The sequence below is a fragment of the Nothoprocta perdicaria genome, unplaced genomic scaffold (genome assembly GCF_003342845.1).
Source record: "Nothoprocta perdicaria isolate Ctin4 unplaced genomic scaffold, notPer1 scaffold_74, whole genome shotgun sequence".
Taxonomy (NCBI): Eukaryota; Metazoa; Chordata; class Aves; order Tinamiformes; family Tinamidae; genus Nothoprocta; species Nothoprocta perdicaria.
The window spans coordinates 1283113-1310147 of record NW_020456021.1 but is presented as its reverse complement, the minus strand read 5'-3'; the positions used below and the strand labels follow the sequence as shown (position 1 = coordinate 1310147).

The following is a 27035-nucleotide window of genomic DNA, read 5'->3' as shown; positions in this document are numbered from 1 at the left end:
GCCCAGCCGCAGCGCGCCCAGCTGCTGCCTCACCTGCAAGGCAAAGCACACGCCACCGTCAGCTGCCGCCGCGCCGCGCCGCGCCACACAGCGGCACGCCACGCGACACCGCACGACGCTGTACCACGCCACACAACGCTGCATGACACTGCGCCACGCCACGCGATGCCACGCGACACGACGCCGCACAATGCCACGCGACACCCTGCGACGCCACACAGTGCCACGTGACGCTATACAACGCCGCGCGACACGCCGTGATGTCACGCGACGCCACACGGCACCGCGCGACGCGGCACGGCGCCGCGGGGGCGGCTCTCCGCCTACACTCAGCTTCCCAAGGCAACTTGCTAGCATTCCTCCAGACRGCAGCTTGTCCCGGAGCCCTTTCCTTTGTCCCGGACCCCTGAAAGGGCCGGGGAAGGCTGGGCGCCTCTCCCAGGCCGCCGCCCGGCCGCTGGATGTGCCGGGAGCCGGCGGGGCGGCTGAGGCTGCTCTAACCGCGAGGCCGGCCGAGCTCCACAGCCGCCTGCAGCCCAGCAGCCACGCAACCCCGCAGCTTACGAAGCCGCCTCTGCACTTGCAGTTCCAGGTGTTCTTTGTTCCACCAATATTCCTCTCAAAATCTTTACCTAAGCTTAACAGGCTGTCCACTTGATTATCAAAGCATAAGATATTTTTAAAGTTCAGTATTATCTGAAACTAAGCACGTTCCTAAAGACTAAAATGACCAGGGGATGAACAGGGCTGCCAGGCAGGGGACACTGTATGCAATCAGAGAGAGCATCAGATAAAAATCAAGGGTTCTTGTGAACAAGAACCGAACGGTTTCAAAATGAAACCGCAAATCACTGGTGGAAACATGTTGTTTGGCGGATTGCACAGCGGCATTGCAGGGGACAAGGCAGGATTTTGTGCTTCCACATGGGTGTCCACAAAGCAGCGCCGACCGCGGGAATCACAGGGAGCTGATGGGGGGAAACACCCTGCCCAGGCCCTCTCTCCGAGGGAGGCCSTTTGGAGGGGACGGGGTGGGAAAGCGCGAGGCCGCCGGGACGTGTCGGAGCGCTGGGAGCAGCTAACGCAGAAACGGGGGTGAGAGGCTTGTCCCGCGGGGCGGCCTGGAACTGCCATCACAGATGCCTGAGAAGAGCATGATTCCTCACCCCATACCTACCTCTCTAAAGTCAGATACACGTCAAGGTTAACAGTAATTCTGTGCCTTTTTCTCCTTTTTTTTTTTGAACTTCTAAAACACACAAGGCGAGATTATTTTTCCAGGGAGGACAATAGCCCCCGTTTTATGCATTTAGGAACTGCTGCCTACCTCCATAAGTGTTCACAATGCGGGACTGAACACAAGAGCAAAAATTAACATAATTAAAGCTAAATAAGCCTTTAAGGTTCATTTCACAAAGTACTGTAGTAAACAGCAAGTAATTATTATGGGATTTTTCTAATTCAAAGAATATTACAGAAAAAYTCAGTTGCTGTCTTCCATAATGAGCTCTTCAAGGGAATCATTTAGGGTTTTTTTAAGTAAGGTCTCAAAAATCTGCTTCCAAGATGTTCCACTAAGCGCATATTAACACATTTAGATAACCCTTTAAACACGTTTAAAAAAATAAAAATAGCATGGGAACATCACAGATAATTTGCTTAGACTCATCTCTTATTTATCTACGGGAGGCTCTCGGAGTGCGCAGCACCGTGCGCATTCCACTGACATTTATTTTGAARTCTGTTGAAAGTATTAATTGTTAATGACTACCCTCTGGTAATTAAATTCTGCTTTTAGTTATAAGGCCCTATTTGCACTTCAGTATTGTATAATGGCACCTCAGCCCCTCTGCTTAGATTTTCTTCCCGGCTGGCAGAGATGCCAGGAGGAGACTAAGGAYGCTGGCTCTCCCATCTGTAAGGTCTAATCTGCAAACGCTTCCCTGGTTCTGCTGCTGCCCGTGGGCCTCATCAGTTCACAGCCCAACAGCCTGTGGCCAACCCCTGCTGCAAATCCCTTCCTACATCTAAGCATCCAGCGCCCGACCGCCCTTCCCCAGGCCCGTTCCCGCGTTACCTGCGGCAGGCTCCACTGCGCCGGCTGGCTCTGCTGCACGCCGAAGCTCTGCTGCGGCGGCGGTGCCGCCATCGCTCCCTGCGGCGCCGCGACGCCCTGAGCAAGTCCCATGACGGCGCTCGGCGCGGCGCCGCTGAACCCGTTGGGCATTCCCATGCCCACCATCACGGCCGGGCTCTGCCCCATCACCGGCACCGACTGTCCCAGCACGTTGCCCATCATTCCGGCTGCTGCGGGCACAGGAACTCCCATGGCGGGAAAGCCTTGAAAGGGAGCGGACTGCTGGGTGGGGAAGGGCATGGAAGACGATCCCATGAACAGACCTGTGCCGGGAAGAGCGCTGTTATGGACAGGGTTTGCAGACAGTCGCCCCATCCCCTCGTTTGAACCAGACCCAACAACTGTGAAGTGGAATCGTGTCCATTTGTATCCACCAGGGCCTCCGGGGTATGTGGCCTAACTAAGGAACCGCTCAGAACCCCTCCAGGGAAAGGGACTCGCTTATCACACGGTGACTGACTAACAAAAACGAGTTCCACAGATCTCGTGGCAAGCCAGGACCTTTCCCTTACACCCCTGGAAGTCCCTGGCTTCCCGGCCACAGAGCCGAGGGCGGAAGGGGACCGGGCTGCGGCGCCCGGCAGCCGCTCGCCCCACGGCGCGCAGGGAAGCCGGGCTAACAAACACTGCCAGCAATTTGTGTGTTTGGTAAGTGGAACAACTGCAAGTACATTAAAAACACACACCAGCTTTGCTTCGCCTTGGTATTCTGCTTCAGCAACTTCCCCATGTAATAAGTGGATGAAATAAAGGTCATGTGAATATACTTAGGAGAGTAACCAGGCACACTTTTACACTGTTAAGAGATACTAACTGTATTGTAAGTAAAGGTAAAATAGGACAGTAACTGTATCTAAACGAGTTACCTACCTGGAGCACTTTGCTGCTGCATGGTTCCTGTGCCATAYAGGGATAAGATGGAGTCTTTGGAGAGCTGCTTCTTTGCTGACTCTTCGGATTTTGCTGTTTGCTCAGTGAACAGATCGAGATCCCCGGGCGCAGCAGATAAGGGGGCAGCTGCTGGCTTGGTGGAAGTGCTCTGGGAAATTAAGGGCAAGACAGACTCGTGGGTGAAGCCAGCAGCAGTCTTGTTCCATTAAATATTTACTGCACATTCTCACTCCTGAACTAAATTAAAAGCAGTTTAGTTATCAGGCTTAGCTGAAAGTAAATGAGTGTTTCAAAAGATGTAGCATCACCAAAGCCCCAAATCCAGCATGCACGTTTGGGAAGGACCAGAACGAGGCGATGCAAGAAGCAAAACTAACACCTGGCCACACTGCAGTGCTTGTATGTGCAGGCTACTCAGTCTTTCTGGTGCTTACATTTTTCATCGGTGGGCAGCATAAATCATGAGCTGTCATTAGAATATGAAAAACAATTAGGAAACCAATAAGGAGATTACAATTCACATTTCATTAATCTTCTCATAATGGGAATAAATTGGAGGAAATAGAACAAAAGACTCAGTGCTTTGGAATATACTACTACAACTAAGACAAGAGTGTTTTCGGAGAAAAGGCAAAAATAAAGTTTTAGTTGATCTATTGAAAATAATTTCTGGAATGCACGGTTTATAATTGTCTTACAGTGGTCTAAGTACACGGGGTTTACAATTATCTAAAATCTGCTRTAGTTGAGCACAGAGAAACTAAGTCACCCTGAGGCGACCTCGGGTGAATCCGAAGAAGCCAACAGCTGGGGGCTTTTTGTTGCCCTTCCAACAAGGGCAACAGGCAACGCCCCAGCAGGGGCATTTCTTACTCAGACTGTCTCCAAGCGCCTTTCCTGTGTGTCAGGATTTCCTGTGTGTTAGGATGTGTGTTAGCGCCTTTCCTGTGTGTCAGGATTTGGCGACGAAGGCCCAGGCGGCGCCAGGGGGGCGCGAGTGGGTGCGAGGTGGCGCTCCCGGCGCTCCCGGCGCTCCCGAGGAGCCGCCCGCCCTGCCGGGGGGATCGATCCCCGGCGCAGAGCAGGCCCCACGCGAGGCTCAGCTCATGGAGCTCATGGAGCCCCAGGGCGCGCTCGGCTCGCGGCTCCTCCGCGCCGTCAGAAATAACTGCTCACAACACAACAGCCGGGGACTGGCCCTGCAGTCGGCTCCAGCGCTTTGCTTTCCTCCCGTAGCAGCCTTTATGAGCACCACAAAACCAGCGGCTACTGCAACACGCCGACATTCCTGCTTAAAGCAGCAGCTTTGGAACTTTCCCTGTTTTGACTGGCAAGCTGCTGGCCGGGCCTCGAAAGCTCCACTTTATCCAGGCTGGATTCGATGAGCTTTGCAATACGAGCATCCCATGTAGGATTTCAGAAAGCAAAAACAAAAAATATCTGATTGCTGTGATAAAAACCTACAGAATCAAGTAACGTTGTGAACTGGGGAAAGATAATTACAAAAATAATTATGCTACCAACCAAATTACTCAGAAATCACAAGGAACAACTGCAGAATTCAGACGGTTGCTGACCCAGGAGAGTATCTACAATTACTGTGAAAGGGGATGGGAAAAYAGCACGAGCTCTGTGGCAATTGAAAACACAGCATTTACCCCACATTCAATGCAGAACGAAGGCACTAGACCTTAGTGAACAAYAAAAGGCGGGACGGTGGCACTATCTATAAAAGGTCTTTGATCAGTTTGATTTAAAGCCCAGGAACCTGAGGACAGCAAGGAAAAAAGAAATTCAGCATTACCTGCTAGCAAGGCAACAAAAATGAAGAGCACTATTTAAAAGAGAATATGCCCATCGCCAACAGTAAGGGAGAATCCAATGTAGCTAACGCTGCTACCCAGCAGCAGGAGAGCTGGAAGGGGTGAGAAGAACGTGACCCTTTCAGGTAACCAAGTGCTGAGCAGGGCCACCCTCCACTCCCTCTGCGTGAACCTCCACGTGGGCGACCCGCTGAAGGGAAGCRCACGCGTGTGCACACTGAAGTGTGTGTGTGCACAGAGAAGGTTTATGCATACCTGTGTTTATACAAATATACATCCATGGGAATGTGTGCACAAACTTTACCTGAGCGGGAGGAACAGCAGCTGCTGGTAAGGGATTAGAGATCATGGGGCCGAAGATATCCAGGTCATCGCTCAGGGCTGTAGCAGCGGCGGTGCCTCCGTTTGGAAGGGATGCCTCGGCCGGAGCATCTTGAAAAGACAAGGCACCCACATTGGAAACTGGAAACTGCTGGGGTTTCAACAGCGAGAACACTTAAAGATGCCTCCCGCCCAAAGTTATTTTCAAAGTGAGGGATTTTAGACGTTTTTCGGATGTCAGATTGTTCACATTGTGTAGCAGCTCCTCTCCACACGCTGCATTGTTGTGCATCAGAACCAAGAGGCCATGTGAGGACTTCAAGGRCAGCAGTGCCCGTTTATCAGAACACATCATTCATTCCCTCTCTCCCCGCGTCTCTTCTTCAGGCGTACAAGCATCACACGCAGTGACAACATAAACAAATATCTCATCAAGAAGACCCAAACCTGACAGTTACACATCAGACAAAATACATTCTTCTGGGTCCTTAAATAAAACTGATATTTTTCAATATATGAACTTATTCATGATATGCTAATGTCCTCAAGGACACCCGATCACAGGTCACAATAGAAAGCCGCCTCTCCCCTCCTTTCTCAGAACTGCTTTGCCCTTCTTCACGCAGCTCCACATGAAGCCCACGGCAAGGCACCCTGGGCTAACAGCTACAGCAGCCAGGCCTGCCTCCTGCGCCCCTTCCACCTGCAACCATTCGAAAGCATGAAGACATTTAGTGATCCACGTGAAAATGCAGGTCGTGAAAAAAGAGCTGAAGAATTACGGTTTTAAGTAGAATCCCAAGAAAATATTCAATAGGATGTAAAGACAAAAATGTTACAAAATGTKTTTGATGGGTAGAGCAGCAAGTGCTCATTCTCATTTGAATTTAAGCTGTCCAAGAAAAAGTAAATGAAATTTAAGAGCCAATTCTTAAGTTTATCACAAGTGAATTTGTTATTATGAAGACTTCGACAAATCGAGTACAGATTCTACTGAATATTATGATGGTTGCACAGCAATAACTGCAAATTTATGAAAGCTTTTTGGGGGGCAAAACTGCAGGTTACTTTTCAAAGCATCTAGCACTCACTATGTCAAAATTCTTCAACTAAATAAAAATGGTCTCTCTAACCAAAAGCCATACCCAGGGCACGGTTATTCACATTTCACCAGGGGACTGGTATTCCAGATATCACTGAAATACAGTACATAGGTTTTTATTCAGTGCTAAAGCACTACTGGCATTTTAAAACAAATTTTTACTTAACATATTTAAAGCACCAATTTCCCTCTCCCAGTTTCACATGCTGTATCCCCATTACCTGCATTTCATTATTCAGCATAAGTGTCTGTGAGCTGCCTTCCTAACTGGGGGACTTTTTTCCTCATGTCACACACTTACACAAAGGGAGCTAACTTCAAATATATCAAGCGMAAATATATCTATATGCAATTACAAACTAGCACTGTAATATATTCCAAATTTTAAAAGGTAAACACTTTTAAACCTCTGAAAGCATTAAAGGCATTCAAATAAATCCATATATATTAGAGATAACATGAAACGTATGCCTTGCTTCACAGAGAAATATGCAAGGCAGATGGGAGGTTTTAGTATTTTAATATTTTCTAGAACTCTAATGAGTACAGAAAAGCGGGCTAACTAGAAAGGAACACTTGTGCGACATAACATTAGTTAAAATAAAAACATAAAAAGCATCCAATACTTATTTAAAATTGTATAACTTGGGTAAGTGTATTCCTTAAAATAATAATGTCCCTTTGCTCTCCCCATCTTCTTTATTTATTAACACAAATAACTGGCGGCCTCAAGCAGCCCTTGTCACCTTATTCGTAAAATACTGTTATTTTTTATCACTGCATTCCGTCGCGTACAAACGCTCTGCAGCTCTGCCCGCTGCCCTTCCCAGGGGCCGAGGCTGCCGGCACCAACCGGGAGAAAGGAGGGACGGGAAGAAACCCCGGAGCGCCGCCGGCCGCGTCGAGGGGCTGGAAATGGTTTGCACCACCTGCCCCCCGGGGGAGCGCGACCCACAGCAGGCCGCCCGGCAGGACGGCGCTGACTTCTACAGCCCTCTCTAAAGGCCCACACTGCTAAGACACTGGCTGGCTGTTTGACAGCTTGGCGCAGAAGGCACTAAAGAACGCGGGTTTCCACACTCGCTGCGTAGCGGAGCCCTGGCTTCCCGCGGAGACGCTCACGCCGTGTCTGTGTCCCCAGGGAACGTGGCACAACGGGAGCTGCTGAGGAAACCGCGTCTTTGAACCGCCCGGCTCCGGCATACATGAAATCCAGGGCATGTTCCTAAAGCATTTATTGCCCTTTTCCATATGGGGAGTTATGAAGCAGCCAAAAGCAAAAGGTGGCACTGTGCAAATACCTGAGGAACGTGCTTGCTTTTGTGCCTACTTCAAATATACAGAATTCCTTTATCTGTAAAGTATTTGGTAATTCTCAAATCCAAACCACAGCAGTGCTAAAAGCTTTTGAGAATGACCGTGTTGTCTGTGGGGCCTGAGACAAACTTGGGAACTCCACAAAGGCAAAGCAGTCCCGGGAACAGCAGGGAAACACGAGAGSCTCTGTGGGAAGGAAACTGTGGGCGACCTGCATGAAGCCAAGCAGCTGGAAGCAGTTTTGCACCATTCAGGGCTTTAAGGAAACACAAGGAAGCAAACACATTGGAAAGGTAAGGAACAAGCCCTTCAAAATATCCTGCTCACTTCAGCTCCTCGGCAGCACACAGTTCCAAGCCATCTCCCAAAAGATTCCCTTTTTCAGAGAAACACAGGAATGCCTGGCGCATAATTTTCATGCACAATGACTATCTGCAATTAATAATTCAGTGTTCTCATTTTCTCAGTGAGGGACATGCATTTAAAAAACAAAACCCCCCTCTCGTATTCCACTGTGGCTCAGTTTCACTGAATGTAAGAAAGCTTAGTGTGCAAGACGCAAACTTCTCAGTGCAGTTATTAGCAAAGCAAACATTTCACATATTTAGAGTGTTTATATAAAAAAACTTCTATGTTCTTTGAGAACATAACACTTTTTAAGTATTTAATATGCTTCTTATAAATTAGTACCACAAAAACCCAGATTTTGCTAGACTGGTCTGAAGTCATTGGAAAGCTATAGGTGTGCTGTTGRTATCTCTTAGTGATTATCAGAGCCAGGGAAATAAGTATTTTTAATCTATATGTGGAAAAAAGCAGCCACTCTTAATTACTGTTTATAACACAAAACTTAAATATGTATGAACAGTATTAACAGGAACCCCTGTCTTACTTATTTCCCCCCMAAAAAAGTAATGCATAGAGTACTAATATATATGAAAAAGTTACCCTTAAAGCATTTTTTTCCTCCTGTGTTATTACTTGTTGCGATATTAATGTACCCATACACAAATGCAAAGTTTTATTTCAAAATAACAATTAACACACACTCCTGAAGACTGTGGATCACCTTCAGTTTTGACATGCAAGAGCACTGATCTATGGAGTCCTTCCCGCTTCCCCTCCTCGCTTCAAAGAACTGCTGTAGTCCAGGAATGTTTTATCCTCAAGGTACTTGGCTCCCAGAACTGGGAGGCACCTACAGAGTGCAGAATAATGTGTCCCCCCCACACACAGCCCAGGAGGACACAGCCGGTGACCTGCTGGTCTGCTTGCACCCTCMTGGGCTTGTGGGGCCAGATGGGATCTGGCCGCGGGTCCTGAGGGAGCTGATGGAAGCGCCTGCCCAGCTGCAATCCCACATCTACCAGCAGCCCTGGTCAGCAGGGGAGGTCCCAGACGACTGGAGACTGGCCAGCGTGACACCCATACCAGAAGGGTCGGATGGAGGATCTGGAGAACCACAGGCCTGTCAGCCTGACCTCGGCATCAGGGAAAGTTATGGAGCTGATCCTGTTGAGGGCGATCACACAGCATGTGCTTGACAACCAGTGCAGCTTCAGCAAATTTGCAGAGGGCACCAAGCTTCCAAGGAGGAAGAGCTGATCTGCTKGAGGGTAGGAAAGCTCTACAGAGGGATCTGGACAGGCTGGATCAATGGGCTGACRCCAGCTGTATGAGGTTCAGCAAGGCCAAGKGYTGGGTCCTGCACTTCAGTCACAACCACCCCRTGCAGYGCTACAGGCTTGGGGCAGAGTGGCTGGGGAGCTGGGTGACRGGAAAGGATCTGGGGGTGCTGCTCGRCAGCCGGCTGAACGTGAGCCAGCAGGGAGCYCWGGTGGCCATGAAGGCCAACGGCCTCCTGGCTTATATCAGGAACAGTGKGTCCAGCAGGACCAGGGAAGTGATCACCCCCTGCACCCAGTGCTGGTGAGGCTGCACCTCAAATACTGTGTTCAGTTTTAGGTAACTGACTACAAGAAGGACATTGAGGGGCTGCTGCGTGTTCAAAGAAGGGCAATGAAACTGGTGACAGGGCTGGGGCAGAGACCTTAGGAGGAGCAGCTGAGGGAGCTGTGGCTGTTTAGTTTGGAGAGGAGGCTCAGGGGGAACCTTGTCGCTCTCTACAACTCCCTGAAAGGAGGTTGTGGTAAGGTGGTGGGTCCATCTCTTCTCCAAAACAACTGACGACAGCACAAGAGGAAAGGGTCTCAAGTTGCACTAGGGGTGGGTCAAGTTTGGCATCAGGAAGAATTTCTACATGGAAGGAGTGGGGAAGCATTGAACAGGCTTCCCAGGGAAGTGCTGGAGTCACCGTCTCTGGCAGGATTCAAGAAACATGCAGGTGAGGCACTTGGGCCCATGGTCTAGCAGACACGGTGATGAAGAGTTTACGGCTTGGTGTTGAAGGGTTTACGGCTGGACTCAATCTTGAAGGCCTTTTCCAACCATAATGATCCTATGATTCTAAGAAAGATGTTCTGGATGAGTTAGAAGTTACTCGGAGTCCATGGCTGTTTGAATGACTTTTGCTGCCTGCCATGAACGGCTGGGAAGAAGGGCTGTGCCTCTCACCCAAGCAAATCTGGCTGACGTCACCTCAGCAGCGAGGCTGCGCGCAAGGCACACGCAGAGAAGGGGATGTGAAAAATAAACAGATGCTATTTATGTTTTGCATTGCTGTGCCTAAGCTGTGGTCTCAAAACAGATATTTATTAGCTATCAAACAAGGAGATCCATCTGCTACTCCTTCTCTTTTTACATTTACGGCAATACAAGAGATCACATCTGACTGCCGGGTTCTGCAACAACAGATGCTGCTCCTGCTTTTGGACAAGGAAGTCGTGCACGAAGTTGTTAACGGGAGCAGCAGCTATTTACCAGGACACATCCAGCGAGGGAAGGCTCCTAGGCAAGGTGACATTTACAGTGTTTTTCTCTGTATTCACTTCTCAGCACCTGACATGACAGTTTCTATTCAGAATTGCCTTTTATCCGAGAGCTTTCACGTCGGGCACTGATACCGTCCAGCCCTTATCTGGGCCATCAGCCAGGATGACCTATGGGAGAAGCCTGGAAGGAGCAGCCAGAAAGAAAAACGACAAGGAAAGATCCATTCTTAAACTCTGCATYGGGTTTCTGAAGCCCCTGTTTTCTATGGGGCAAACCACTGGGTGTACATGATTATTCATCACATTAAGTGACTAGAAAAAGAGGAAGAGCAGCAAACACAAAACACTTGAGACGCAGATAAAAACACAATCTGCTCCAAACGTTTCGGGACCCATTTAGTGCATTAGGAGGCCTTTGCAAGAAGCAGCAAAGCGTTCACAGGAAGCCTGTTGCGAGACACTACTTTTCAAAGTAAAATTTGGAAAGCCAGRGAGCTCTCAATGCCTTATGCCTCGAAAGGCTGCAGCTATTTTCCTTCTGGGTAGAYATACTGCTTATCTAAGCATAGCCTTAACAACGCAGCATTACTATAAATGTTATSGAGTGTGTATACATGATATTAAATATATGAACRCATATGTACATACATACATACATGTTATCTATACAGCTGTATTTTTTATTTCATAAATAAAAGCATTCTAACCTAAGACCAATGCAGCTGCCTAGGACTTACCAGATAGCACTGACAGGAACACGTTTCTCAGGCCTGCACCATTCAGCTGCATTTTCATACTATGATTTAGCTCTCAAAATCTACCATTTTTCAGAATCCCTCTCCCAGGGATTGGAAAACTGCTGTTGGGCAGTTTCTGGCATATTTTACTTCACTTCCAACCCTGCCAGACAAACGCCTCCTGTCCCCATATTTATTGAACCACAGCTTCCCCCTTCAACTCTATAACGTGGCCATACTCCACTTTTTTAAAGCTTCCTCCCCTCCTCYTTCCCCTCCTCCCAATTTACTTATGGTATAACCAAGAGTTTCTTAAAATAAGAAAAACACCATTATAAATTCTCAGCCTTTTCCTCTGGTSATTCATTATAATTTACTATGGTGATTATTTCAGAATGTGCAATTATCTGCCTTATTAATGGCACATTTGAATATGGTAAATGATGCAGAACATGTAAAATGCATTTTTCCTTCTTCTGATAATTCAGTAAGGTAATATATTTAAAAAATATTAACTTTTCATTTTTTCTAGATAAGTTTCTTGCCAAACAATCCCAAAAACATCCACATAATTTTCCAAGAGAATATACATTCCCATCAAAAAAATATATATTTTTTTACAAATATTTTAATAAACCTTTCTTTGCATCAATTTGGCACAAGTGGAAACACCCAAATTATTAGAGAAAATCCCCAAATATCGAGCACCACAGGAATGACTCCTGTACTGAATAACTGTGGTTTACAGGCTGCGACATTCAAAATGCTGCCTGTAATACCCTATGAAAACTTTAATGTTATGAAACCCCATATTAGAAATTTTTGAGCATTAACTGCACATCGCCATATCTTCTGTAAGAAAATGCCCATACAGTATTTTTTTGTGTGGTCAAAACCCAACTGATTGTAGGCATCATCAGAAACAGCAGTCTCACACTACAGAAAGAGGCTGTGACTTCCCATAGCCTGGGAAGCRAGGGAAGGGATTTGGGGTTACAGGGTTAAGGCCATAAGAATATTTAACTTGCACATTCAGATTCTCCACCTTTCAAAGGGAAGTGATTACTGAAATAAAATGTGCTCTTCCATAAGAGGCCAAAAGCCCCAAGTGTTTTAGTAGAGGGGCCATCATGAATCCAACGAGGAAATTATTCAGAAAAATTAGCTCTGCTAAAAAAACAATATCCAAGCACTATCTTAACAATAAATTCCCTTGAATAGGGACTCAAGGGAGTCACATGAATCCATTAAAGAGGACTCAGAAGAATCACAAATGGGATAATACAGGCACCAAGGATATCGTGCCTCTTCTGCAATTACAGGATTTAAAGATATATTCTCCTAGATGCATTAGTTAGCCTGAGAATTTTACCTTTTATAAAGAAAGAGAAAGGCCAATTTATTTTTAGAAAATTACCTTTTTAAGCCACAATTGTCATCAGTTGTCTAAGTGCAAGTCCTATTTCACAGCATTTTTCCTTATTCTGACAAYATGCTGTTAAAACCCAGCTGAGAAAAATAAACAAATCCACACAGCAAGACACCTCAGGTTTCTCTTGCACCCAAAGGTGCTTTTGCAAGCACTGAGCTTTACGTGAGGTCACCACCACCAMCAACTCCACACACCAACCAAGAGCACCTTCCAAAAGGTTCAGTTAGTCTGAAAGACAAAATTCTTCCAGCATGAAATACAATCCATTACAGTTACTTGTCCAGCTGCAACAAGTGATTCCGATTTGCCCCAGGAAAAGCTACTCCTGAGCTTCATTTGCAGAAATCTGAGTCCTGTGGGAATGAGTCATTACAATGAGAAATGCATCCACTCRGTGGGAAGAACAAGCTATACAATCACAGCCATTTTAATGCTGTTTGATATACTGAAGCGGTCTTTCTTTTAATACTATTTGAATCGATAAATTAAGAACAAGCAGCCTGCTGCAGCAATTCATTAGAAAACTCTCCAAATGCAACACGCTGTCACCAACACGCTGCTCTTCTGCGGCTCAGAGGACTCCAATTGACACCAGCTTAGTGCACTGCATCTAAACAAATTGTTTAGGAGATCTTGAAACCTCCTTCCCCTAAAATCACGTTTTACTTGGGCACAAAACAGAYTCCCCCTTCTCTATCTCACTAGGCTTTTTTCTTCACTGAAAAAGCAGAGCTGTTGAACAGCCCTTGCAGTACTGCATTTCATCTAAAACACTGAGTCTATGTCACCTGAGTTTATATTGTATCATATACTATCAATATTCTTTCCAAATCATGCTTCAAATCATCCTAAAAGGACAAAGAAGTCTGACAGTTTCCAAAGCACACAGCGATTACATTTTATTTCTTAATTAGCTTGTTGGGCTGGTAGAGAAAAATTTAAGAGCATCAGTTTTCCATCAAGCCTGAATTATTATTTTTAGTAGGTTCATTCTACATCTATAATCTAATTTCTAATGTGCTAATTAAGATTTGCCTGCATATCACAGCAGATTAGTGGGGATAATGTAAACAGTATAAAAATGACAGTATTTTACAGTGCCTCTATGCCCAAAAAAGAAAAAAAGGAGAAAAAAAAAAAGCTTGTATTTTAAATATCAGTGTGAATTCTAAAACAAGGCAAACTCTTTTTACTTTGCTGCAACATTATTCACACTTTACTTAAAGCCAAAATTAAAAACGTTCACTACAAATATACAGAAATATATTTCTTCAAATACACATATTCCTAACACTAAACAATAAAGAGATTAAAAATAGTTATTTTACTATATCCTTTTTCTAGATCCACTGCGATTGTTTGTATATGGGGTCACACAATTATAGTATATTACAGTAATACAGGAGAAAATGGATTTTATAAATATGGTCTTTAACAAGCAGAGAAAAAGCTTAATGAACATAATAGCATAGGCAGACTGCATAAGGCTAGAGGATTTGAGTCCAGAACTCCTTATTTTCCAGACAAATAGCTACTCTCCGCGAGGAAAACRAAAGGTCTGTTAGATGAAAATGAAGGACGGCCACGGCGAGCTCGCCCTGGGAAGTCCCGTGGGGTCAGTCACGCGAGGCACTAGTTACTGCTCCTCAGTACGTGCGGTACTGCTCTTTCAGCTTGGGGATTTGTCCCCAGTATCATTCTACAGAAATACAACACAGATAATGCCAGCAGTAGTTCATTCAGAAGCAGCAGCACCACAAACACAGCCACCCCCGCAAGTCCACAGGCCCTCTGAAGACCCTTTGGTATCATCTCCTTCCCCCAGGTGCTTGTTATTCCCCTTAGCAAAGTATAGATACACGCGGATCCCCACAGTACCTTCCTTTCTTCAACTTTATGGACCCAGCCTTATGGCTTTCAAACGCGGCAAACAGTAGCACTAAGCATAAAGGAAGTAAAGACATTTGTTCGAGTACAAAAAGATCAACATGTGGTTGACTGGAAAACAGAGAGGGATCTACTGCTTACCGAGTCCTAACAGATCAATAGTGGGTTCTGATGACTTTTTTGGACTTGCTTTAACTTCTAATTGCTGATCCTCTTTCTTCTGTGGCTTTGAAAGGAGAGAAAAAAACAACATGGTAAGTAAGCTTGCAGGAAAACATACAGTACTTAAAAAAAAATTCCATTAGAGCTAAAAAAAAAAACCCCCACCAAAAAACATTAGAGCCTTTGCCCAGTATCCAAAATAAAAGTCCTTTTTTATATTTGTGCACTATAAGTGGATTTGAAATAAGGTAAGTTGCAGATATGATCAGAAGGGATAAGGCACAGTACAGTAAAATCTATATAATCAATTTTAAAATAAATGTAATTTCCAGCCTAAGTTAAAAATAAACTATTAAACTTGATTACTGCATTATCATGCTTTAGGTAAAAAGCTGCTTGTGATACAAACTTTCAACCAATTTCAGCATCCAAGCTGCACAGTTCTGCTGCTTTAAAGAGAAAAAAAATGTAAATTTTTAACAGCTTAAACTAAAAAATTAGATCATTGCCCCTGATCAGCATTCTGGRGAAGCCTATCTGCAGAAACTGCAAACTCCACGGGGGCCATGCACAGGTGGACACCATCTCTGCCCACGGCCTTTCTTGGTAAATSTAAAGCACGTGAGGGAGGTATTTCCCTCCCTTGGAAAAAGCAGTTCCGGCCTTTTCCCACCTAGAGATTTCAACAGGTAAGACGGGATCAACATGAAACCTGGTCACGACGATGACTTTTCATAACTGCATTTATATTTTTTTTTTCTCGTGGGAGCCTCCTGAGGGCTGTAACCGCGCAAAGCCTCCAGTTTTTCAGTGAAGGCTACGTGGTGCGGAGCCTTGGCGCTGCAGCGGCGCCCCTGCCCTGCCCTGCCCGCCGGGAGCAGGGCCTCACGCCCGCTCCCACACCAACACCAGCAGCAGCAGGGGAGGCGCGCGGGCCGGGCCGCCATCTCGCGGTGCCACCATGGAGCCCCACGGCGCTGGGGTCACCACGGCCCCTTTCGGCCCTGAGGACTATGGAGAGCCAGAGACTGCTCGGGGGAACACAAGCCCGGGCCTTTGAGGGCCTTCCCGCTCAAAACCTCTTCAGGACACTTGCAATCTCCATGTGAGGAGGAACTTCTTCCCTGTGAGGGTGACAGCCTTGGCACAGGCTGCCCAGGGAAGCTGTGGAGTCTCCTTCTCTGGAGATCTCCCAAACCCGCCTGGATGCCGCCCTGTGCTCTGGGKGTCCCTGCTGGAGCAGGGGGTTGGACTGGATGATCTCTAGAGGTCCCTTCCAACCTCAACTATTCTGTGGTTCTGAACCTTTACACTCAAACTATGCCTCACTTAAACCTAAGTCTATCAAGGGAATATTGGCTTATTCTAGTCTAAAAGCCTTATACTCACTCTATTGGTGCTTTTATTTTCCCCCCAGGAACAAGTTTGTTTGGGAGACTGCCTGCTGGATACATATCCCACAAATGGCAAGACCAATCAAGTTTCCTGATTCTATACCATAAGACAACAATATATAATTACTAGATTTTCATGTCTGAGTGCACAACTTGAAGAACCGTACGTACACTTCATACACTATTCTATGTTAGAGATAAAAATATAAATGCATGATAGACATTTGTAATGTAATGTAATTTGTTATTACATCAAAAATTATTAATATTAACTGATTAACACCAAGTATTTTAGAGAAGATGCATATTTTATCACAAATTTATGTTTGTCCTTTCTTCAACAGCTATAAGGAACACTATGGGTCACTGAGGTTCTAAAAAGAAGCATTTCTGACATGGTTTTAGTTCTGTCTTGGTTTTATAATGCTGAATTTTGTTTAAATAGCTTAAAGTTTCTGAACATAGAACAACTTCTTGAAATTGAAAAGCAAACATGTTAGAATTGCACTAAACATGCACATTTTTCATTACCTCAGTTAGGTTTACAGTGACTACCTGAAGGCCCAAGTCTGAAATGCACCAGAGCTTGACGGAGCTGGTTTGAAGAGCAACCTGTTGTTTCCACAGAAAGCAACGCACTGCTTTTCATGCGTCACTAAGAGCTCAGCAGATTTCAAATGGCATTTTTTATTTAGCCATGGATTATTATTGAAGCAAATTAATCTCATTATCTACCCTAAAAAAGTCAACTGAGGTCCTCTGCTTTGTCAAATGATTTTTGTCAATACTTATGAAGTGTATTTTTCGATTCAATGAGATTAATTTTTATCATATCATTCAGATAATAGACCAATAACAGTTATTCTTTTTATTGCCATATTTCTTGTTCATCACCATCCAAAGAAGAAAGGGGTTGAATAATGTACAGAAATACTATTTTTTCTACATAAAAAGAAAATACGTTTGTTTTCTGAGGATTTCTACACCATTACTCTGTATCTTTATTAGTGATTTTAGTAGGTTACTTCATACTCAATTCCACTAATAAGATGGTAAAATTATTTTCAAGCTTCTTACAACAGCAAATATTTTTAGAGGTTAATACCATATTCAGTTCTACTTTTCTACTTTTCTACTTTTCTACTTTTTTTTTCTACTTTTCTACTTTTCTACTTAAAGCACCAATCTCAATTTCTCCGTTTTGGCAAGACATTAGTCTTCACCAACACAATCCACCTTCAGTTTAAGAAGAGAGAAAAGCCACTGGTCATCTAACAATTTACCTTTATTAATCTTTACAGCAGCATTCACAGTAAGCAAGTCTCAGCAGATGGTCTGGAGTAGAAAATAGATGTCGATATTCTCTTCTTCCATCAAGCTACCAAGCTGGCTCCCCATCATTCTCTGACCACAACACACTAGTTACTGGAATTTTCGATCCTCCTCTCAAATTTGAGACAATTCTAGGATTTATTGTGCCTTCATTGCTAGCTAAGGTGTTGCAGGCCTTATATTAAGGGTTTTGAGCAAATTCAGGAAAGACGCTGGCTCAGTGGGACTCAAAGAGTGAGAGGGACATCTCACAAGTCACCCACACTATGGGGCAAGTGAGGCAAGCTTGGAGCTGCCAGGCTGAGCTGGGACCAGCCAAAAATATGCAACTGTTCTTAATTTAACCCAGAAGTCAACCTCCTTCCCCTGGTGTTTCATAAAATTTTCTTTGTCCTTTAGCCTGTGGATCTTTTACTGCCCCCCTGCACTGGGGCCCACCTGAAGAAGGTGCGATGCAGAGCAGGCCCCGTGGGGTACAGGCAGGAAGGCGGCAAAACTCTCACCCAAGGACACAAGGGGAGGCCACACTTGGAAATGCTATTCCAAATCATAAAGAGAGATTTGATTATTTCTCTTTTTGGTCGTTTTGCTTCAGCAGGACTCATACATGACTAAGCTTTATGTGGAGAGCGATCTTTAGAGATGTTAGAGCTAAATATTCCACACTTAGTGAGCAGAGAAGTGGGCGACAGGCAAAACACTGCATAGGGAGGCAGTGACATTTCCTGAACTTAATGTTTAATTTAGTGCTCTGCTTTATCTAAAAATCACTGCATTTTGTAGCAGCGTAACGTACCACGACACAAACCTGCTTGTGAATCCTGCTGCATTAAGATGCACCTCAATTTCTATTACTAGTCTGCTCGACTATCTCAGCAATTATTTTTAAGTATTGACACTAGTACTAGACAAATTACCCTTTGTTGACTCCTTGGGGAAACGCTAGCATAGCAAATGGAGACTAAGCAGCATCAGAGAAACTAAGCACAGCATGAGAAATCTGATACAGTGAAGTCAAGTAGAAGGGGACTGGTATACAGCATTGGTGCATTTGCCTTCAAGGTTATTGGGGCTACCATTTCTGACAACCTTCCAGGCCAGATAATGGTATTTTAAGTTTGGGATTTTTTGCCTTTTTAAGCAACGGACATGATTTTGAGCAATTCCCATATAATATATTTACTTCAAGTCATATGTAACAGCTTCTCATTTAAAGTCCTCTTTATTGTGCTGGTAGATCTTAGGAAGCATTGATCTCTCAGAGAGCAGAATATCAAAACATCTGTCATGTACAGGATCCACATGACTTTTTTGCCATGGCCACCACACTACATATTTTTCTCCCTTTGAATATTTGCTGAAATGAAGCAATATCCTCTGCACTAAATTATTCTGAAATTACTAAAAGTAGATTATTTGTAAAGAGCACTGAAAGAAACTAGGGTTTGAACAGGCTCCTAAGGAGTCAACTCTTATGTATCCTCCATAGGATGAGCCTAGGATGTAGCATTACTTGGGATTTTCTGCCCTAGGGAAAAAATGGGTCTCTGCTTTGAGATGAGCCCAGGAAGCCCTTCAAATTATCCCTCTGGTAGCAGGTACTACTTGCTTGCCTCAACTTAAGGAGAGAAATAAAGACCTAAAAACTTGCAAGTATTTGCACCAATGGCAAACCTCTTCAGCARAGGAATAAGGGTACACGTTCAGATCTTGTTTTTGGCAGTCACAGGCAAATGCTCTCTAGATACTTCACTATTTTTCTACCCCAAAGATACCAACTTTTTACGTAAGTATCTTGATCTCTCAAATGATACAGCAGATAGAAATGGTCAGCTACTGTATTCACTCTTGGCAGACATTCTTGCTTTTCACACTTKCAGGTAGCTTAAGAACCTGCTAACACCCTCAAGTGTCGGGGCCAGCGCCTGCTCTGTGGGCAGGCCACGCACCGATTTCCCCAGAGCTCATCCGCCCTAGCAGCTGTGACGCTGAGTGCACGGACACCCTCTCAGGATGGTCCGTGGAGTCACGGCCCCAGACACCCTCTCAGGATGGTCCCTGGAGTCACAGCCCTCTCCTGCAGCAGCAACCCCCGGGATCACCTCACACAGCCTCTTCCTGCAGCGCTGCCTCAAAGACTGTGGTGGTGGCAGCAGCTCTGAGGATGCTTTGGCACTTACATGCACGGATCTTCTGCGAGAAGGTGCCATATGTCTTACTGCTTTGGCAGTCACCTGCATGGATCTTCTGCAGGAAGGTGCCATACACGTGCTCCATACTCGGTTATTTCCCACAGTTGGCTTTGGATAAAGCCAGTTCTGCCGCGGCAAAGAGAGGCTGGTCGCTACGAGGACCCGCAGCGGTGGGTGGCACTGACAGGACTCGTGGAATKGGGTCAAGAGCAGTTTTTTCTACTGTTATCTGATTGAAATTTCCCTTTGTTCTCCCTCTGAAGAGACTATACAAATGCTACTCTTTCACAAAATACTTGAACTATGACTTGGTATTAAGGCATTAATCATGAAAATGTCTCTTCACATGGACAACCTGTAAGGGCTGCCTTTTACTGAAATTATACAAGGAAACATAGGCAGTTGTGTGCTTAAAACTGATGAGGTTGCTACCATGTAAACACCTTCCTCTTCAAGTTTTTGCCCTCATTTAATTCTCTATCGTTCACTCCCAATTTTACACCCAAATCAAACTACACCTAATTCCTGCCTAGTTTATCTCCACAATATAGTAGAAGATATTATTACAACAGTGCATTAATAATTTACTCATCAATACTCTTCACGTAACATGTGATTTCCTAATATCTAAACAGCATCTATTTCATAAATGATATTGGAGAAAAAACGTATTTGAAAATAGTTTGAAATTTCTCATAAATCTATCTGTAACAAATCAAAACGACCAGTGAGGAAAAGATTTCATCCACAGATAGGAAGCAACATCTCTTGCCTGCCTATATGAAATGGAAATTAATGCAGAAATGACTATATGGACAACCATGACATTTCCATGCATTTGCTCTGGGAGTCATTTGGCCTGGATTTACCAGGCAGAACCACCTATGCTGGGGAATTTCTACAAAATACCACGTTGCAGGACAGACAGCTCGAGTGCTTTGTGCTAACAGACCATCACAAACAAATCATGCTCTAACAGCTGTAAAAAGCAGTCATTTGGGGACCAAATCAGAGCATCTGTATTGTTTCTTTTTAACAAGCAAGTGAATGGGCCTGCTCAAGTAATTTCATGAAATGCAATTTTCCTAGATTCACACTGAGCTGATGCCTTCATTAGTGGCAGCTGCACTGGCCAGGCTGCTTGTAATTCATAGAGCTACCTGGTATGATTTAATCAAAATCACTCTTCAATCTTGTCCGTTTTCCTACGGTTTCATCTCCACAACTTTATAACATTTTCTAGTCCATCAGTTTTTGGCAGAGAAATTACAAAATGAATGTATTTAACCCCAAGCCTATACTTGCATTCCGTGCAAATTCTGAATACAAAGGCAAAAGAACTTCATTTTAGAATATTAACCTTCTGACAGGGAATTATAACATTTTCCAGTCCATTATGAAAAAGTACCTTGTAAACTTAACTTGCAACCTACACTAATTTTACACTGCTCATTTTTTCCCCTCTTATTGCCCAAGTAAGTAAAGAAAAACAAAAGTCATCTCAAATTTCATTTAAAAAATGAGATTTGCAAGAATAGCAGTATAGGTTAGGGAAAAAAAATCAACCAAGAAAGAACAAAAACATTTTGTTTCTAATAGGTCTCAATTTAAAAGGAAAAGTTCAGTTCTATATAAACCAATGTTGTGTTTTATTAAATTCCTATAATACACTGCTRTCAGCACTTGGGAGTCTCTTCTGGTTTGATCTAAATGAAACCTTTGCTTGAATTAGTTCAAGCCAATAAGTAACACTATTAATTACTCCTGTCACACAACAAGATTTAGGGTTAATTTTATAGCGTTGTTCCATCTTCCATGCTCCTCTGAAGTGCATTCCTAGTAAATAAAAACCTTTCTTCGACAGAGCTAAGAGAGCTAAATCTAGTTTATCCCATATATTTTCCCATATATTTTGCAAGCTAATTACCAGGAGCAGCATGATGCACTTAAGCCATATAACAACCAAAAAGCTCGAAGCATAAATGAAGAGAAGGCTGCAGCAGCCTGCCAGCTGAAGACGACACTCCTCTGTTCAGCTTAACCCATGTGCGCGACTCGTGCAGTCCCACCAGTCTGCAAGGAGCTTCCACAGCACGACGGATCATCCGGAGCCATTTGGGTGCCCTGTGCACCAGGGCAGTGTCATGCCCCATGACCTGGGCTGGGAAGAACGAGGCCCCGTTTCTCCTGGGAAGGTGGAATAAAATCATGGAGGGACTTGGGTACCACCAAGGGAACAGCCAAGGAAAGGACCCGCGGACCCTGGTGAGCGGCAAACGGCACCACGAGAACCAACACAACGCAGGTGCCTCCTGCAGGCGACGGCCCCATTGCACAGAAACCACCCTGGAGAAAAGTGCCTTTAAATATTCAAGTTCCACACAAAGGGGATTTTGAGGCGAGTTAAAAAGAATAGCCCCAGCCAAGCCTTATTCCATCCTCTAAACCATCAGTTATTAGCAAAAAAATAGAAGGATGATTCTGATGAAAGAGCGGCCTCCTCCTGCAAAGGAACAGGCGTCAGAGCAGTCCTGCTCACACRGTCAATTCAACACCCTTACTTAACACTAGGGCTGGTATCAGCGGAACACGATATCGCCCTCTCTGCTCCAGCTCCCATCCGTATTACACAGACCATCCACCTTTAGCACAGCGTTAATGCCAGCACCAGCCAGGGGCTCGTTGTTCCTCGAACCACCCTCCTAAGGACTCAGCTGCTGCACAAATCAAAAACACAGTTTATTTATTTATTTTGGGTATTCTGGAAAGAAACAAGCAGGCCATTTGCACACAAAATAAAACTTATGAGGATGTGAACAATATATTTATTCTAATAATTGGGTTACACAAAAATATTACGTCACTGCGAGTTTGATAATGCACTGGAAAGAGCAAGCTCTCTTTTAATCAGAATTACAGATTTGCTAAAAAAAAAAAAAAAACAAAAAAACAGACCAGAGTAGCAAGACCTTTCATGAAATCCAGCTACCAGCAGCAAGAAAATGGTTTCCTGGAAAACTATTTTAAGTTCTGATACTACTACAAGAGAGCCCTTAAAAGGAGGCTGATTATCTCAGTCTCACTGCCATTTGGCCATCAGGTATTGGAAATGGYTACAAAGCAGCAAAGAAGGGCAGACTCCTTGGCAAAGAGCTWTGAATCAGCCTGGGATTTTTCACCTTTGGAAATGTTTCTGATCTGCTCTGGGTATTTTTAGAAGTCAGTACTGAGAGACATCCCAGGTTCTAGACCAGGTTGGAACAGTCCAACTTGGTCTAGAAACCAGTGGAAAGTGAGGCTGGTAGTAGCTTAAGCTCCAAAGGAGTGCAAAATTTCCATTTTAAATATATGAGTTTAGTGTGGCAAATCACTGTAGAACAAACGGAATTAGAGCAGAGAAGATTAAGAGATGCCAGGTATGTTCTYCCCTCTATGGGGAAAAGGAACCTGATTTCTGAACACTTGCCCCAAGCTCTGCCTTGCAGAAAAACAAAGGACAAAATGCTGTAGGAAGAGTAWGATGTTTTGCAAGCAAAATAAATTTATTAATAAAATGCATAGGAATATCCCAAACAGGCCTTTCATCCTACTTTCACCACCACCCCAACATGCAGGTTAAGACAATTTAATAAACTCCAWTACTCAGGTTTATCAACTAGCAGGGCATCTCTTTCAGCTCTCCCACAGAAATGGACCCACAGCCTCAGCAGCATCGCAAGAAAAGAGTGCGAGAAAAGGGAAGTATTTGGACCACAGAAACACAAGTATCAGGATCCTGCAGTGCAAAGCWGGAATGAATTCACCCGAAGGCAAACACAGGCACAGGTAGCAGTATTTCCCTCCGGAGGCTGGAAGTGAAGAACAGAACYGTGAAGAACACCAAGCATCTCCTCCTCTCTGCACTCCGCAGAAAGCCCGGAGCCTGCCACGGATGTCACCTGATTTTGTTCAGCAAAGAGTCTCATTAAAGGTACTGGCTTCCTCTTCAGATAAAAGAGCACCATGAGCTTTGCTAAGTCCCTCTTGCTTCTTCCTCTGCAGAGATAATGGTGCCTGGATCACAGAAGCACACAGTCTGCAGAGGATAAGGATCTATTCTAATGGCCCAAGAGAGGCATCTCTTTCTTCCTCCCTTCCTCTCTCCGGCAGATGATGCTGGAGGGTGACACAGTGACAAAAAGGAGGGTCAGCATCACCAGGACTGACAGTCACAGAGCTGTTAAATGCAGATACACACGCTGCTACAAGACCTATTTCTGGTATTACCTAAACTCCCTTCTCCCAAAGTCTGTGCCTCCTCTCCTGACTCTTGGCACAGTATCCACAGAAAGGAAAGTGCAGTGATCACAGATTTTTCACTCCATCTTTCCAGATTGGTGGCAAACATCTCGTTTGCATCTTGTCCGCAGCTCAGGCAACACACTGCAAGTATACAGCAACAGGAAACCAAAGGTAGCCAGCACCAGGGACTGCTACGGAGGAGAACAACACAGATCCATATTCGACTAGGCACTATGTAGTAACAGAGCTTAAGAGTTTAAAGGCAAGAATAAGGGAAGCTGAATCTGTGATGGTTTAGATCTTTACCTGCTCCTTCTGACAAAAGGAAAAAAAAAAGAAGCTCAGTGAAAAGCACTCGGATTTTGCAAGCTCTCACACCTCTTAGCTGCAACGTACAGGTCAAAAACCTGCCAACTYGGGCACTAGCCAAGAGCCTGGAGGAAGCAGAGGGAGCTGGAGGCTGAAACAATCGATGCAAACCCTTGTGAATGTAGAGGCTTTAAAGGAGAAACAGCTTTTAGAAAGCTAGAGAACTTCACTGCGTATCCTCAGGAGAAAAAGGCAAGAAAGGCAGGAGCAAAAAGGTCCAGGCTTCTCACACAACTCACACTGAGTGCTTTTGTTCAGCAGCACAGAAGTAATGCAAGAAGGGAAGGTCTTAAAACCTAGATCTAGTCTTTTATTACATACTAGCATGGACATAGGCTCGGAGCTAGCAATCACTTATTCACTACGGAGCAAAAAACAAATAAGCAAAGAACTGCCACAAAGACTGGTGACAATCACTAGCGAAACATGAGCCACAGGGATGCAGGCGAACMAGAGTTTCACCCAACTCCTTTCTTACAAGGAGGGACTAAAAGAGCAGCGTGAATGGGCCCACCAGCTGCCTGAGATCCTTGAACACTCCCCTCGTGGGATGGGCACTGGGAAGGGGTGGGAAGCAGCTTCAACAAACCCTAYCCACATGCTACTCACATAAATATAACACAATATAAATACAATATTTATATCTAGATAGATAAAACAGGAGACAGCGAAGGAGGCAGTCAACTGAGCTAAGGCAAGCTGTTAGATACATAGTCCTAGGACAGGTACAAACACATTTTGTTCTGTATTTGCTTAAGTGACCATAAGGCTGGTTCAACATACTGTCATTTTACTCTGAAGCCAGTGAAGGACACAAGCACAGAGCTGCTGCAATTCACTTGACATGTAAGCTGCAAGAACTGTTCTTACCGTCAGGGAGAACAGCTTTGCACCCTCACTCACTCTGTRATCAGGTATTCCTTCCTATGCCTAAGTGCCCCCTTGGCTGCCAGGTACAGAACAAGACGGGCAGAGGAAGCAAGAGGGACCTAAACTTACTTGACCAACTGAACAGACGTTTGCAAGATCTCCTGATAAAAGTTAAATTTTGCAGGACCAAAATCTAAGATTACTCAGATCTGGCTGCAACTGTACTGCCATCCAGCTAWCCCTCATTCTCTTTTATTCAATCTCTATTATGAGAAAATAGAAAATCATTCCAAGTTTGTGAAGTGATTTAGGGCCGCTGCGCTCACACACTGCAATGTAAGAGCACTCTGGAGCACCACCGCACACAGCCTGAACCACAGCTGCCTTTTTCTGTACATTCCCCTTTTCCACAAGACTTACCTTTCTAGGTAGCTGAGGATATTAGATTTATTATATTTTTGTGGGGGGATTTGCAATAGTGAAACAAATTTCTTTGGCAAGGGTCACATTCAAAACAGCCAGCAAAAAYGCTGCAGTTTAGGAATAAGGTTGGCTAATAAAAGCTTCTGCTTTCTGCTTCTGTAACTTTATACCAATTTTATGATATGCAAACATCACAGGTTCAGCAATTTTAGAAGCCAAATGACATGCAACAGAAATACAAAAGTGATAAAATACTTGGAAATCAAAGTGGACCTTCTTTGCYGTGTTCACTACTAGCAGATATTCATGTAAATAATTCAGTAGGTTTCAACAACAGCGTTTACCRTTAACATTTATCTTATTCTTATTTCCATGAGCTTGAAATTATTAGGAGGAGTAACATACATGCTTCATCACGAACAGATCTGAAGCAGAAACTCTTGAGCCAGAGCAGTCATAAGCTACTATTATAAATACATCTCATCCACACTACGGCAAGATATCAGTCACTGTCAAGGATCTGGTATATCATCTGTCCGATCTCCCACTTTTGTACTTAAATATAGTATTAAAACAAATTCTCTCAACATTTTTCTCAATTCCATACCTCAGTGAAAAATTCACATGAACCTAGAATTTGCCCTGTTTTGTGCCATCAAACCTACTCAACTGCTTATTTCTCTACCCTGCCTTACCTAAAGGAGCTTTATGAAAGTTCAAGTTCCATGAAATGATTTAGTGAAAAGCTCTCCCTAGATTTACTTAAGAGCAGCTTCCCRCTTACTCGCTAGCGCTTGGAAATGCTTCCACACTTACTGAACAAAAGTCTTCATTTGCTCTTATTAGGTAGAAATTGTATGCCTGGTGCATAAAGTAATTGGATTCCTTCCCTCTCCATTGCTTATTGCAATAAAACTTTTAAAGATTGCACAAACATCTGAGAATTCCCAGATGAGCAAGCAGAGTTAGTAATTTACTATGAGCCAGCACCAGGGCTGCAGATATGATCGTTCCTGACAGCTCATATACTTGCACTACAGAAGCCACTTTAGTAAGCATCTATTTCAACTGTTACTCACCCATGTGTCCTAGACTGTTAAAAAAACATTGTACAGCTTTTATATCTGACAGAAGTACAAACATAGAGTCAATATTATGAAAGCATATGCTGTTAAAGAGCAAACATGCTGTTAATCTTTCTATAACAGTAGCATTTTTTCAGATTTGTAACTAAACACAAACTATAACAATCAAGCACTTCAAAACTTCACACAAATTTCTCTTTTGCCCTRGTAGCAAAAAGCCCAGGGAACAAAAACTTCCTCTCCTGATCCAGCGTAGCAGACTAGAGAGGTGTCATTTATGAAGCTGCATAGCTTAAAGCTTCTCAATACGCAGACCGTCCCATGTTCCTAAACCTGAACAAAGTCACTGTGTGTCAACCAAGAAGTGCCTCAAAAATGGGATTCAAATC

The 27035-nt window shown here is 44.3% G+C and overlaps 1 protein-coding gene across 1 annotated transcript in view; it reads right to left on the bottom strand.

The window, feature by feature from the left end:
- The window catches only part of SMAP1 (small ArfGAP 1), a 58653-nt gene that overhangs the window by 205 nt on the left and 31413 nt on the right, over nt 1-27035 (bottom strand). Inside the window, exons 6-10 of the mRNA XM_026051272.1 lie at nt 14680-14764; nt 5156-5283; nt 3008-3176; nt 2078-2400; nt 3-33 (exon numbers count right to left, since the gene is read on the bottom strand). Coding sequence (XP_025907057.1) covers nt 3-33; nt 2078-2400; nt 3008-3176; nt 5156-5283; nt 14680-14764 — 736 coding nt within the window. The remainder of the gene's footprint in view (nt 1-2; nt 34-2077; nt 2401-3007; nt 3177-5155; nt 5284-14679; nt 14765-27035) is intronic.